The sequence below is a fragment of the Camarhynchus parvulus genome, chromosome 11, assembly GCF_901933205.1.
Source record: "Camarhynchus parvulus chromosome 11, STF_HiC, whole genome shotgun sequence".
Taxonomy (NCBI): domain Eukaryota; kingdom Metazoa; phylum Chordata; class Aves; order Passeriformes; family Thraupidae; genus Camarhynchus; species Camarhynchus parvulus.
Window position 1 is genome coordinate 20,621,577 of NC_044581.1, and position 15,793 is coordinate 20,637,369.

Below are 15,793 nucleotides of genomic sequence, written 5' to 3' on the forward strand. Positions count from 1 at the left end.
GCAGATAAAAAGTAGCATGAACAGTTTTCTTTGTAACTACATAAAATGAGCCAGTTTATAATCATACATAATATTTTAGCTCATTAGGTGTGATAATTTATGTGAATTGAACTGTGCAGGGTCAGGACTTGGGCTTTATGATCCTGATAGGTCCCTTCCAATCAGCATATTCTGTGATTCTGTCAAAGGTTAATGATTTGGAGCTGCTGTAGTAAATGTTATACAATTTGGAGAGGCAAAAATAACAGCTGGATACTCAAAAACTGCAATGTGAAATTCTACATTAGATTCAATAAAAATACTTGCACCCCATAAAATTTTTACATTGCTTTAGTTTTAACTTCCTAACTTAACTCACACTGAAACTTACTCTCCAGTGTTTTAGAGGTCCTAGGCATAACAAATTATCACTATACAAAACTTATTTGTAATAATAAAGTTTATTAAAATGCTTTGTTTTATTAAATAAAACAGAGCCTGCAGTATTTCAGATGATTATGCCCAGAAAGGGGTCTTTTCAATGTTCTATAATCCATACATTTGAACTCATGGAACATCATAAACATATGCACATTTACTTTCAAACAAATTCAATATGAATACTGTATCTATAGTGCTTCACATTATACACCACTGATCTACCATCACAGAGGAGATCAAAATTTGAGATCAAGTCACACAACACTGAAGAACACAAGAGAGCTCTTCAATACTGGAGTTGTTTTAATCTGAAAGGGAGGAAAAAAAGGGAAAAGGTCACACTAAACAGTCACACACCACATCTGGAACATTTCATTACTCGAGCAGTTTCTTAAACCTTAGTTGCAGAGAGAGAGATCTGAGTTGCATCAGATAAAACATTTGGCACCATGAAGCATTGGTGCCACACAACAGATCTCTCTGAATGGAATCTTAGCAGACAATGTTTATTCCAATGTTCCCAACTCAAGAGAAGTAGATAAATTAAAATATTAATTTCCACCTGCACTAGTTCAATTTTAAATTCCAATTCAAAAATATCAGTCATCTTTAATTATAATGTCCATTAGCTGTGCTAGGCCTGTGTGTTTAGTTGTCTTTACCTTAAGAGGCTTCAATCCTAAAATTAATTACCCTATAGATTAAAATGGCTAATATTTGTACTCTTTCCTCACCAAAGTGAGCAAGATTTTATCTTCATAAAGAAACTGGCTTATTCATATTTGCTGCAAATACGTTCACTAGAATGACAACTCATAAATTCATGTTTTAGTTATTCACTGTAAAATTTGCAAGTGTTTGAGTAACCTTTCTGCTTACCTTCTAAGAAGTTCTTTAGGTGACAAGCCTGTGGTATCCATATCACTAAGGCTGTCACTGCTATCTGTAGTGTCTGAGCTGCTGTCTTTTTCTGATTTTTTATTCTTGTGTTTTCCTTTGTTTTTCTGCTTCTTATGCTTCTTTTTCTGTAAAAAGAACAGAAATAATCCTTTATCTCCTTGTGAAAGTCTTGGATTTTTCTGAATGTCAACAAAATAAAAAAGTGAATTTCAGTATGGGCTCAAAGCTTAACTGAAACAGAACACCTATCTAAGCTTAAAAAAATTATAAACCAAAATCCATTTAATCCAAGCACTCAACTCTCCCTAAAGCAGATGTTTCATTACAGTTATTTGAATATAAGGCATGAATGCAATTCCCAGAATGTGTCTGACATCTTCCACACAGAACATGAAACTACCCCCAATATTGTACCTGTAGTCACATGTGTGCATAGGGGAAAAGCAGCATCATAGCAGGATAATTTTCTGGTTTCAAAACACCAACAAAATTCTGTTGCTTAAATTCTTGTCCCCAGTATATATTTTTTCAACAACCAAGCATAAATAATAAAGCATTTTGAAAGGCAGATCAAAGCATCAATAAATCAAAAATCAGTATTTAAATTTATTACCTTTTCCTTTTTTCGTTTACGTTCTTTCTTAGTCTTGTGCCTCTCTCTGATTTTCCTATGCTTTTCTTTCCTACTAGGCCCAGGAAAAGCTGCTGGCACCTCTGTTTGTTGTTGCCAAGTAGTGCCTAAAGTACAAAGCAAATGTATAAAGAATAAAAATAAAAAACCAACAAAAATAGGGTAATTTGGTTATTACATTCTGTATTACTTTTAACTAATATGACAGTTAAACAAACAAAACCCCTAACTTTAAAAAGGAAATTACATGTCTAAAACTCCTACCTGCAACATCCCTATTGTAATTAAATGCCTTTGCAATCTGTTAGAACATGAAATTGCAAGGCTGTCCTGTATTTTCACATCCATTTTTTATCATTACCTCTATAGTTAAAATAAACCTGGCACCCAGGCAAAGAGGTTCCTGTTGGTGGGTCATAGCACGGCAACAAAACATTTGGTGATGCCTGTTTATATAACACACATTTAAGAGATAGATGTCCTATTCACAAATGCTTTTTTAAAGAGAGATATGTTTTTTATATGCAATTTCAATATTTACACTTTAGATGCTTACAAAACCTACCAGGTGAAAAAGCTGGTGGCAACTTTGGTCCAAATTCCTCTGCTGCATCTAGCTCCTGCTTTGAAGTAGGCAATGAAGGAATGCCAGAATCAGTTGTAGCAGTCACACTCTCTATGAAAAAAACCAAAACTTGCTATATAAATATTTTTTCCAATAAGTATTGAAGAAAATTCCAGGAGGCTTTCTAAAAACCTTTAAGAAAGCAAACTGATCAGCATCCCCTATCTCTACGGACTGCTTTGGCCAACTGGGTAGCTGACATTCTGAAACAAATTTACCCTTTTAAACTACAAATTATTAATTAAATTGCTATTAGTGTATTTGTTTGCTTCCCTTTGGTAACAGTACTATTTTTCCATTACTCAGAATGAATAAAAAACTCCATGAGCTGTATAAGGTTAATAAACACTACAAGTTAAATGTTAATAGAACCAACTGTGACAGTAAGTGAACGAAGTATTTTCATTTGAAGTATGTTCTTACACTAGATGTTTTGTTCCCCCTCACTGTTTAACAGGCATATTCCATACAGCAGTTTGCTTGTACACTCCACACAAAAGGTGAATGGCAATGCTAATAGCACTGCAACATGCAAAGCCCTATTCAGTGCTGTATTGTTTGCATTTTCTGCACAACCAGCTCTGCCAGTCTCTGATGACCTGCACTGTCCTAACAGTCCAAGAATGTGTGATTCAAAAGTGGAACTTTTACAAGGAATTAATTTTATGTTGCATAAAAATGAACTTCCAGTAAGTACTACCTTGTAAATTAGAGGAAGAACTGTCTGCTACATCAGCTAGCTTGGTGGTTTCTGACTGTCTTTCTGAAGTAGTTGGTTGCTGTTCTTCATCACTCTCTTCTTCTTCAGAGGAAGATGATTTTTCATCTGAGGAGCTCACAAAGATGGCCTTAAATAAGTCCATGGGTGGTCGTTTGCTTTCTTCCTCCTGATCCTTATCTTCATCAGCTACCTGCTAAAGAGCATCACAACAAACTGTATTGAAGCACTAAAGAAACTAACAATCTCTCTCTGATAGGAATAACTTCAAGCATGCTGACAGGTATTTACAAAACATTTGGATGGCACAACAGCTGTGAAATAAACAGTCTTAGTCCCAAATAGTAAAGCTCTGAAACGCTGAGGAACTAAGCCAGTGTCCTATCAAGAGTAGTGCAGTTTGTGAAAATAGATCCCCAGATATTATAAATTCTAATTCATTAATTCAAACTTTAATTATATAATACTAAATTTAAGCAAAAGGAAAATATCACCTTTCTCCCCAAAATATGCACTCTGTTCTATGGAAAGGAGAAATAAATACATTCTGTGCCTGTGAGCAGAGTGGTGGCAAAGTTACTGAATTTAGTTCCCAGACTACTGGGCTACATTTTTCTTCTCTTAAGTCCTACTTCAAGAATAATCAGAAGTAAGGTGCAAACATCTTGCATCCCAGAATTATAACCTCAAAGTTCTTCAAAGAGCCATCTCATGCCTGTGCTCATCCTGAGTTGGGTCTTGTGCAAACTGATCTGTGCTCATATATTAACAATTCATATTAACGTATATAAACAATATTGACATATAAGACGGGTTATGAATTGCTTATATTTCTGGGTTTTCAAGGTTTACAGCTATTCCCTTTAAGTTCAAACCCTGTTGTAAACTCACCACAGAGGGAGGAGTTTCAGTTGTCCCAGTTCCACATTCTTCTTTGGCTGGCACTGGCGGCTGCTGCTGAGCATCAGCTTTTGATCTAGCAAGACTAATGAATTCACTGATGGAATCTTTCTTCTCCTTCTCTTTATCTGACACATCCCACCTTGAAGATTTCTTTGGTTCTAAAACATCCAAAATATTCAAATCACCTGCATGCCAAATTGTTCTGCATTTCATGGCCTACTTGATTTTAAATTACTCTGCTTCTTCAGTTTGGCATTTTTAAAATATTTCTAATGAATACTTGACCTATAAATGTCTTTTAGGTAGAAGAAATTAGCTTTGTATCACTAACTTCAGTTTTTATGTCACTGAATTTTTATTTTCAATTCCTTTGTTTGGGTTTTTTAAATGAAAAAAAAATCACATGGCTAGGTTCTCAATGAAAAAAATTACTTTTCTGTACTATTATCTCATGTATAGCTAAATTAATAAAGTAACAACAAACTTACTGTTGAGACTGTTACTCTCTTGGATCTTTTCATTTGTTGCTTGAGCTACAGATGTGGTGGGCTCAGGCACAGTTAAGAAATTAAAAACAGAATACTTGTCTCGTTTCACTTTTGGCAAACCCACTACAGAAGAACTAGAGGGAAATAAAATTGTTTGCTGATTATTGTATTGTATTAAACACAAAAAAGTTCTCAAATTAGCTACAACAATCTGAACTCCTACAGTAGTCCTTGAAATGCATGCTATTTTATCAGAGGTTACTGTATTTTGTGACACAAATAAAAACTTTGGGCAGTCCTGTATCACCTTATGACACAAGAAAACATCAACCCAGATTTTTCACAAGCAAATGAAAACCTCAGAATTTATAAAAAGTTTTAAAAATATAAGTATCAATTATCTTACTCAGGATATGGATCACGAACATTAAATCTTTTACACAGCAGCTTATCAGGATGCCATTCAAAGTTGTCTCTTGTGAGTTTGCCAAACATCTTCATCTTCACAGCTGTTTCCTTATCATCAATATCATTCTGAAAAAGTCAGACATTTATAGCTGATAAATAATTTTTGTAAAGAGAGATATAAAATGTATTTTATATACAATTGCAATGTGCAGAATTTATACTCTTTAATTTACAGAATAAATTTAAATTAATTTAAAATTAATTTACAGAATTTATACTCAAAAATCTTACTGAAGTGTTGTAAGATTTATGAACAGGACAAATCCATCAATATTTAAATGCTGTTTAACAAAGATTACTCTGTATGCACCAAGTGTTTTCAAAAGCTGCTAAACAGAAGGGCAACAAAACAGTGACATATCTTCATGAGAGTTTAAAAGAAAAAGTCATCACTAAGGCAACAACTGCAGCTCCAATGTGTTAAAAGACAGCAAATACCTCTTGGTCTCGAGGAACTTCAACTTTGTCAACATCATCTTCATATTTGGCCCTGGTGAACCTGGATGAGAGTGTGGAATTTGAGGATCTGTAGAACATTGCTGCACGGAAGAACTCCTCCTGTTCTCTGCCTCGCTCCCACTCCGACATATTCTGGTCAAAAAACCGCTCCAATCTTTCTCCTGTAGGATGAGGAGAGAAATGCTTAGCAGAGATGGCAGCTTGCCTTGGGTCAACACTTTTCAAACAAAAAATAACATTCTTGCAAGTATTTAATGAATATTTATCCTAAGGGTAGTACTAACTCCAACTGTGTTAATCTCTGATAAATGGAGGTTGTTTTTCAAGACAGCAAGAATGACAGTATTTGCCAAATGCTAAATTGATATTTTAAGTAATTTTACTTGTAAAACTGATTCCTTACTCATTGCCCTTTAAAGAATGTTCAAAATACTTAACTGATGTAACAGATGATTAAAACAAAAAGTATAACCCAAAGCTTTATCAAATAAGTAAAACACAGAACAGAAGAATGTAAGCCTGGCTATGCTTTGGTAACTTGCTGTGTGGTCTGTGAAGTGGCCACTGATAAATACAGAGTTTGCACACAGGTTTACAGCAACAGGTTCAGTTTCACTCCCAGAAGGAAGAGGAAATAACACCAGCCAAGCAAATACACGTACAGTAAAACAGACCTTTAACCATTCCATTTATTTATACATTTCCATCATAATGACTAGGGAGGCACTTACAGTAATAACTGGGAATACTCAACTTTACCCAGGGAAAATCCCAGTCCTGAACTGAGATGTGGATTCAAAGCTCAAGTCGTCTGTCCCAATGCAGTAACCAGAAGAGGCTACTGACCACAAAATATTTATTTTACGCAATGAAAAGGACATTAAAAAAGACAAAAACCAAAAAAATCCCAAATCACAACTAAAACAACAAACCCATGTTTTCCACCTGTCACCATATGCTTTCCTCTGTCAAATTTCCCTGGAGTCCATTTTCTTCTTCCCCAATAGCCCCTGTGTACTTCAAAATTTGGAAAAAACCCGATCCTTTTTTTTTAAGTTTATTTCAAGGCAATCTACAGTCATGGGTTGCTGATGAACTCCCTGGATCAAGGATCAATTTCAGCTTTTCATGCCTTACAGAAAAATCACAGAACTGGAGAACTCACCACAAGGCATTGTGAGTACCTAGTTTAATCTAATATACACCCCAGTGTCATTTAATATCAGAAACCTAAACAAAATGGAAGGAGACTGAAACAGCATGAAAAGAGATGATGAAGGAGGCAGGATGTTTTCTGGTTTTGAGTAAGAGCTCTGCATGGATCCTGTGTTTTTGCAGTCATAAATTTTTCTGAGAAGAACATAAGTGACAGCAGAAGTTTGAGTATCTGCAGGACATACAATAGAAGCTTTGACAAGTGTGAAATACTTCATTCACTTTAGGGTTCTTATCCTCCCCTGGTGCAGAGGGAATGGGGTTTCTTTTGATTCTACTGTTACCCAGTCCTCTTTCTGCCTTTATATGATCTGTCAGTTTAACTCCTCAAAGAGGAACAAACTAAATTAAAAGCCTTGTTCCACTGACCAAAGCTGAAGTGTACCTTGGCAAATGAAATAAGGGAAATCCAGGAAATGAAGTAGAACTGAACTTCTGCTACATCACAGAAGTATGAAATGTAATGCCTAAAATCAAGACTTGCTGACAACTGAATAACTGAGCAGTTCTCTTGAAATCAACATGACTAAGTATCAGTAAAGATTTCTGTAAACATTCGTCCTGAAAAGAAGTAAAAGGAGAAATGCTGTGAAATTCAGGAAGAGAACTCATAGTCAATATAAAATGCATTGGGAAAAAAAGGGGGGGGGAAGGAAAAAATAAATCCAGAAATATTTTACCTTTTTCTCCTTGTTTAAGACTTTTCACAAAATTTTCGTATCTTTTTTGTTTTTCTGGATTTTTTGCAAATGGTTTGAAGTCACTAGAACCAGCATTTGCTAACTGTCCCCCCAGCAGCGTCTGCCATTTGTGAGCAGCATCTTCTGGGGAGGCCAACTGGAATCTGCTACTTGGTGACTGCTGAGGCACTGGTTTTGCTTTCACTTGTTGTTCAGATGCTTCTTTCACTTGTTTGAGTCTTTCTCTATCTTTCTCAGACAGATATTCCAAAACAGAAGGAGATGGACCTAAGGCAGAAAAAAGCAGTAAAGAGAAATCAGTTAAGATAAATGAAAAATTACTATAATTATTTCTTCCACTTTAGTAGAAGAAAAATCCCTACCACATGTGTATAAATTCAGATAAATTCTGCTCTTAAGCAGAAATTAACAATAAAATGGCATACATGGCAAATAAAAATATGGCCACAATTACATCTTTTACGCTATTTACATACAACTTGATAAAATTTACTATTGTAGATACAAATGTGAGCCACAGTCACAAACTATCTTGTCAGTATATCTGAATGTATTTCAGTAAAACATTTTACAGAAAAAATTATCACAGCCTATTATATTCATAAAAGGCCATGACCCTCTCAAAAAAACACAATCCAACACATACTTTTTGTCTTTAAAATATTTAAGTAAATTAATATACAGACAGTTATGTCAACAATGCACCTGCTGAGATGAAACTGAACAATGAAATGGAACTAGCTATGGTACCTAGATTTGATATATTTATGTTAGAAAATTAACACTCAAGGTCAGAGTAAATCCTTACTGTTCTGTAACTAAACACACAAACATGCTTGAAACACAAGCAAAGACATGGTCAGGTATGTTCCCACCTTTCAGCTCAGTCTCCCCCAGCTGTTCCCTCCTCTGAGCTGCATTCAAAGCATGCCTGCTGTGGTGGGCTGGGTCACTCTGCAGTTTCCCAGCTGACTCCTCCAATGCCTTCTGCAGGTGGCAGCTTTCATTCCCAGCTGGTAGCACAGGTCGGAAGTGATGGACTGGTCTGTAATTTCGTGGCAGGCTGGGGGGGGGATAAATCTGGGGGGAAAGGGGCAACAAAACAAAACCCACTGAGAGAGAGAGACAACTTTGTATGCAACACTTATAAATATGTTCCAGAAAAAGTCAGCTCAACCTAAGAACTCCTCAATTTACATCTTAGCAGTAGAAACAGATAGTACAAGCTACCAATTCTTATAGACCAGTAAGTGGCACTGTAATACAAACTCTGGGAACAAACATATTGGCAATATATTTACAGCTATGAAAAAATATGAAAACGTGCACATTAAGTGACAGAAAAATTAACAAGAGTCTTAGGATGCACTGCTTTTATTTGAGAAAATACCTTTTAATATTGCTTACTGTTTTTTTAAACTGAAGTCAAATGATTTAATCAACTAGACTACTGAGTACTCCCATGCTTACTACATTTTAACATCTTTCAAAGTGCTTTTCCCCACCTTTGTCATTCAAGCTGTTACTTAAAGGGTTATCTCTGTGCTCCCTATAGGATGGGATTTTATATACCACACATATATTCTTCCTCAGAAAGAGGACCCTGCCATACAATTGTTTGTCATTCTAATTAATGCAAATATATTACATGAATTATGAAAACCTGAAAACAGGACTAAGAAATTAAATTGTCACCAAAATAGCAAAGTGGACAAAGCATGAGACCTGCTTTTTACAGAAAACTGAATGTTACATATGAAAGATCTAGAACCAAAATATGTCCATTTTTTATTATTTTTTAAGTTAAATTAAACCATTCCTCCAACTTTATGGAAAGTAACAGTGAATAGTGTGGAAGGTATTTGTTCAAAGCCAGTACTCAGGCAAAGTTTAAATACCTTCAGGAGTCTGATAAATTTTAGGTTTCTATTGAACAGCCTCCAGTGCTACAATTTTGTTCCTTCAGCAATTTTTACTGCTGACCAAAACATTTATTTCTAAGAACACAAAAACACCAAGAAGCAGCAGATCATGTACAGTTCACATGATGAATGCTGTTCTTCTTAATACATAAAATATCACTATCTGCTTACCTTGACTGGAGCTGATGGTTTTGATGCCAAGGAAAAGCCAGCCAGGACTTTGCCTATATACTTAAAATCTCTTTCAGACCCTACAAAATTATTAGAGAGTTGGTCAATATTTAAAACATGCGTGTTAGGCAATTTTTTTCTGAATATTTTCCATATGTCACTGTCTATTATGAGTCATAATTGTAGTTGGTCTTCACCTTTCATTTAAAATTAAGGGCTCTGATTCTGGATTAGTATTACACAACTAAAAACTGCTCCCAGGGTGACTGCTGAAGGCTGAACATGGCTTACAGTGAAGCAGCAGTATCCACACTGTGCACAGCCAACACCATCAGTGCCATTAATGCGTACAACCAACATGAACAGCTGCTCCAGAATTACACCAGTATTTCATGCACTTACACAGTGCAGTAAAAATAAAATGGCACCAAGATACAATTTACAAAAATTATCTGAAAATACCGAAGTTCATCTAAAAAAATAAATTCTTTTTAAGTGCTGGGCCATATTTTGTAACTGTGATTCACAATCACTTGTTTTCTTCAGTGAAACTGAGCACTGTATCTCACAAAGCAGAACATGTTGTCCTTTTGAAAATATGCTTTGAAGATTTAATCTACACTGGGATTAGTGGAGGACTTTGGAAATTATTTCTGTAATTGAACACTTCAATATAGAAGGAGGACTAGCTGAATTTTCAGATATCAAGGCTGAAAATTACAATATATGGCAAATACAGACTACATTTCTTATTTTTTTCCCCCATATTACACTCACTCTTTAAAGAGAACCACAGTTCTTACTGTTTTTGGATTTATACTGTTTTGGTGCTGTCCAGCCATACAAGCCATCCCCAGGCTCCTCATCCTTTAGAACTGTATCATATTTTGACAGGGTGTCAGTTGCATAAATATCATCATCTTCTTCCTCTAGAGCTCCTACACCAAAAGCCTAAAATACATATTTTAAATGAGAACTCAAAAGTGGAAAAACTTTGAAGTCACATACCAGAACACATCCACATGGATATCTATTCATCTATATAAAGTCTACAGTACAAATATAGATAGACTGTGAAAAATGTACAGTTACACCACAGAAACTGAGGTGGAAAAACACCCCACACCTCAGTGAGCACAAAAGCAACAAAAGCAAACACATTCCACTCCCTTGGCAGGGAGGGACAGCAAGTTTGGTGTGTACCAGACAAGGACAGCAGACAAAATAACACATATAATCTGACTAAGAGCGGGTTATGTTTTCAAAAGGAAAAAAATGTCAGTTAACAGGGAAATTAAACAAGTAGAATTCCCAGAAAATATAAACTGACAGTGCTTCTAGGTAAGAACTACAAATACCTGGGAGCAACACAAAACCTCTCTAGCTGACAGATACAGCATTACTGAAAGTACAATAGACAAAAAACATAAACTAAAACCATACTGGATATTCACTTTATCTAATCAAAGTAACACAGAACATTTTTCCATCCAGCTACTCAGAGTCAGGTAGTTTTATAGTTGTCTTTTACAGTTTCAGTAAGTGAAGGCATTTCAGAGTTCTAAGGATTTTTCCACATCTTCAAAATAAGTTAAAAAAAAAATCGATTCTCAAACCACACTTAGCATTTCTTACAATATTACAATGACTATGAGCTTTTAACTTAAAACAAAATTTACATGGCTTTTACTACACTAATGATAAAATGCATTAAAATGTCCTTACCTGACCTGTAATACCTAGTTTTCTTCCTTTGCTGTGTCTCAGATCACCAAGTAAATTGCTTGTTTCTTCAGAACCACCTGAGAAAAGATTCAGGTGTTCTCTTCCAGATGCACCAAACAAGGCTTGAGAAGGGTCCAATCCCTTATAGCCAAGTCCATGGACATTCTCTTTTGGAGTCAAGTCTACAGGCATTACATCCTTCGGTGCAAAGGTCACATTTTCTGGCTGGTATTCATCCTCTTCATCCTTGTACAAAACAAAAGTTTATGAGAGCAAATATGACTAAAAGTTCTGTACGTTGAGCTTTTACAACATTCAGTTAATATGAGGCTGGGCAAGTTTGCATTCCCTGAATTGTGTATGAACCATACCTTCTTACGTAGCAAAAGAAATTTAGATATTAACACCTTTCTTCACATTAAGCATAGAAAGTATTTATAAACACTTTTAAGAAGATTTGAAACTGCATTTTAAAATACTGTTTGAGGACATTAAAGAAGTTGTTGTGGTTTTTTAATCTGTTATCACACATTCTTACAAAAGTCAACAGACCACTTTCCCTGTTCAATACCTCAGAACCCTCAGACAGTCCAGGTGGTAATGCACAACCATAAATCTTCACTGTAGGATCTGTAAGAGACATCATAACATCAAATTACATTCATAAAAATAAAAAGAGGGTTTAAAATCAACTTTCTCATCAGTATATGAATGTTAACTTTCTACTACCAAGAAAGTTAATTAGCTCAGGAAGTTCCCTGAACCTACCAGGTTTCTGTCTGCGTGGCTTTCTTTTGACTCGTGGGCCAATTCCTTGTCCTTCTTTCCAGCCCATTTTTCGTAACAGTTCAACCCCAACTGTTATTCTAAAAAGAAAAAAAAAAAGGAAACAAACCCCAAAATTACTTCAAACCACACCTTTATTATTTGTTGGTAAATAATGTACATATATAATATTTGAACTTCTAGTTTTATATCCTGCTTTAAAATCAAATCTGAAAGTGTTACTACTTGCATACACAGCACCTGTCAGTTTATAAATGTTTACTTGGTGCAAGTCTGCACATTCAAAACAAAAATCCAGGTGGAGGCCACTTAGGGAATGTACCACTGCAGGATCTTCCAGTCTCACAATTGCACAATTGCAGTGGCCAAACATTACTGTTCTAAGCAATACAACACTTCTAAGTGAAATGAATGGTTTGGCAAACTTTCAGGTAAATTTACTTACTTAGATGGTCCAATTAAATCATCAAATGCAGTGGTTCCTGGAATGGGAGCAACTACTCCTGCAATCTGTCTAGCTTTCTCCTTTATTCTGTCCTTAGCTTTAGATGCAAAATCATCTGTAGTTGTAATATCCTTTGGTGCTATCCCAAATTCACTAAGATCCTGGAAATACACACAAAAAATGAGAACACTTAGATTAAACATTCTTCAAATTCTTACTTACTGCAATATTGAAGTTATGAAAATGGCATATGACCTTCCTATCTGCTAATCTTCTCAAATCACTTACACAGTTGTTTTTGCTGTATCTTTAATGGAAATATCTTAAACAGTTTCAAAAGTATTTGCGTTTTCTGATAAAGTAAAAAGATTGAGTTCTAGCTTTATTTTTTAATACTGACATTAGAGGAGCTTCTTAAATGAACCTATGAAATAACCTGTATAACCTCGTAGGATAACACTGTATACAAGAAGTAATTTCAAGGTTACTTCAATTTTTGCTGTCATGGCAACTATAGACAGAAGTTTTCAATTCCTTTTTAAATTTACCTCTTCATCCATGAAGTCTTCTGGTCCAAGAACAGTTCTGTCTGCTCTCTTCTGCCGTGATGACACAAAAGCTGATGGTGTCCATCCTTTAAAGAAGGCAAATATTTAAGTAAGGTACTTAAGGCAACACAGTATTCAGAAACAATTCAAATATTTCAAGCTTACATCTTAAGGATACATCAAAGAAATATTTGTAAAATTACAGTCCAAAAACTCACGGAGAAATTACTTCAGCAATAATATTTCAACTATTCACAGTATAAAGAATAGCAGGGAAAAAAAGCTTAAGGACAGTTAATTTGTTTTCACTAACATGGCAATATGATTCTCAATATAACTATTCCCAGAAGACAACAAAATATCTAACCTTCCTTTGTACCAACGGTGTTAAAGTAGCCAGCAGAAAAGCCACCAGTGAATGCCCCATGGAAACGCTGGTATCGTCCCTTTGCATCTTTAACAGTCTGTTCTTGGAGAGGAACTGGCTTTTTAATTCGTTCACCTACAATCAAATCAATCAGAAAGTAAGACACAACTTTACATGAAGGAACAATTTCCCATTTCTCCAGAAGCTGTTTCTTCATTGCAAGTAAGAACAGGATCAAACACTAGCCACCCTGACACAGAAATCACCACATTTCATTTATTTCCACTCCATTGTAACTATTCATGTACACCACTGATAAACGCAAAGCATGAAGTGTTCACATCAAAATTCTTAATTCTACTGGCGTCTGAGAACATTGCATTTTTCCTTGTGAAAGCAAGACCTCTGGTAGGATTTCTTCACTTCAGTAATTGCTCGAGACATTATACATCAAAAGTGTATAAACTGAAACAAAACACAAAAGTGACAGACTTCGACACAAACTTTACCTCTTTTTAACAACATTTCTTGAATAAAGAGGCACAGACTTGGGAGTCACAGCTGTACATTAGTCCTGGCCCTGTCTATCTCAACCATATAAGCATGAGACGGTCAGATTAGCATAACTGCGTAAGTTTGAAGTGTTTTATGTGAACTGTACTGGTTTTTTTTGGGGGGTGGGGAGGACAGAAGCAAACACTGGCACCCAGCTGCACCCGGAGCAGCCGGCACAAGCCGCGGGGTACCACAGCCACAGCCGCTGTGCTGCCGAGGCCTTTCTTCCCCCGCTCCGCTCGCCCTGTGCTGCGCCATCCTCCCGCAGGACAGCTCGGCTGCCGAGCAAGGCCCCCCGCAGCAGGAGCAGGGGTAGCAGGTCTGTGCCGGGCCCACACGGCACAGCCGCACACGGTAAGGGCTGGGCGGCGTTCAGCCGCGAACAGAACCGGACCGGACCGCGCAGGCCCTTCGGGACACCCCGGCCCCAGCGCCTCACGCCGGGCCGCTCTGCAGCGCTCGCACAACGTATTGACAGACGGAGAGAGGGAGGAAGAGCAGACGAACCTCCCGGGGGTCCCTTACCCTCCTGCAGAGGCTGCAGCGCACTTCCATAGCTCACCAAGTCCTCCTCCTCGCTGTCGCTGCTCTCCGCCATCTTACACGACGGTGGCCGCGCGGGACACGGCGGCGTCACAAGAGGAGGCGGAGCCGCGCAGCGCCGGCACCTCCCGGCACCGGGACGGCCCTGTGAGGGAGCGGCGCCCTGCCCTGCCGGGACCCCGCCGGCGGGACGGGAGCGGCACCGGCACCCTGCACTGCCGGGACCCCGCCGGCGGGACGGGAGCGGCGGAATCGCCCGGAGCCCCTCAGCGCCTCACGGCGGCGTTGGGGTTGCCCGCCGGGCTCGGCGCCGTGCTGTGGCCCCTCTCGGTGCCCGCTCTGAGGGAGGGCATGGCGGCGGCCGCAGCCTGTCCGGGCGCACGGGTCCCTCCAGCCCAGCCGTGTTTGGCTGGAAAAGCCCCAGCCCCAGCGGAGCTGTCGTGTGCGGCTCCACATCATCGGTCCGAAACGCTGACTGGTGTCTTTAGAAATTACCCACGGCACATAATGTCAAACTGCCGGTGGTCAGCAGCCGTGCGGTAATTCCCTCAAATCATCGAGTGCAGCCTCCTCAGACTCAGGGCTAGGAAAAGGGCAGCAACGACTTTAACAAAGAGATTTCATCTAAATCAAGGTGTAAAGCGGACTCCACCCTGAATCAAAATCAACGGAGTTGCGGATTTCATTGTACACTTAAGCAAATACATGGCAAAATTTGCCTAACCACGTTGTCCTACGCGCTGTTCAAGAAGAATTTGCAGAGAAATCGGGGCAGAAGTCTGGGCGTTCAAACCTTCCCTCACAGAGCTTCATCCCTGAAGGCTTTCAGGAATCTCTGAACCCCCTTGGGAAGTCCTGTATCGAGAGAGAAACTTTTACTGAAGGTATTTTGTACAAAGACCAGTATTCACCAGTAGGACCCAAGTGTTCAAAATTTGGATTTGATTTCCACTGTTATCCCCTCTCCCCCCCAAAAAAAACAAAACCAAACGCTTCAATTTGCACTGAAGATTCTATTAGCCCACAACTTTTTAAAGTATCGTTAGTTTCTCTGAAATCCGTGAAAATAAATCAAAACACAGTCTTCAGATATTCCTTCCCTTAACAGGTAAGACTTCTGCGTATTCTCCATCCCAGCATTTCTCTTCATTTGTTTACATGGAACTGGTTTCTTTCACAGTGAAACTGCCGGAGTTTCACATG

The 15,793-nt window shown here is 37.9% G+C and overlaps 1 protein-coding gene across 2 annotated transcripts; it reads right to left on the bottom strand.

The window, feature by feature from the left end:
• Nucleotides 1–207: 207 nt before the first annotated feature.
• Nucleotides 208–14,674, bottom strand: GPATCH1 (G-patch domain containing 1). 2 transcript variants are annotated; one of them, XM_030956334.1, is made up of 20 exons: nt 14,573–14,674; nt 13,493–13,627; nt 13,126–13,211; nt 12,578–12,738; nt 12,115–12,212; nt 11,918–11,976; nt 11,347–11,592; nt 10,425–10,572; nt 9,622–9,701; nt 8,404–8,608; nt 7,508–7,795; nt 5,592–5,773; nt 5,092–5,219; nt 4,686–4,819; nt 4,186–4,355; nt 3,277–3,487; nt 2,517–2,627; nt 1,934–2,058; nt 1,300–1,445; nt 208–728 (listed from the first exon to the last, which is right to left on the bottom strand). In XM_030956334.1, the coding sequence occupies exons 1-20, from the start codon at nt 14,643–14,645 to the stop codon at nt 707–709; spliced, it is 2,808 nt and encodes a 935-aa protein (XP_030812194.1). In that variant the 5' UTR covers nt 14,646–14,674; the 3' UTR covers nt 208–706. The 2 variants fall into 2 exon arrangements, with proteins under 2 accessions (XP_030812194.1, XP_030812193.1); XM_030956333.1 differs by having other exon boundaries at nt 3,277–3,490.
• Between the last annotated feature and the right edge of the window lie 1,119 nt (nt 14,675–15,793).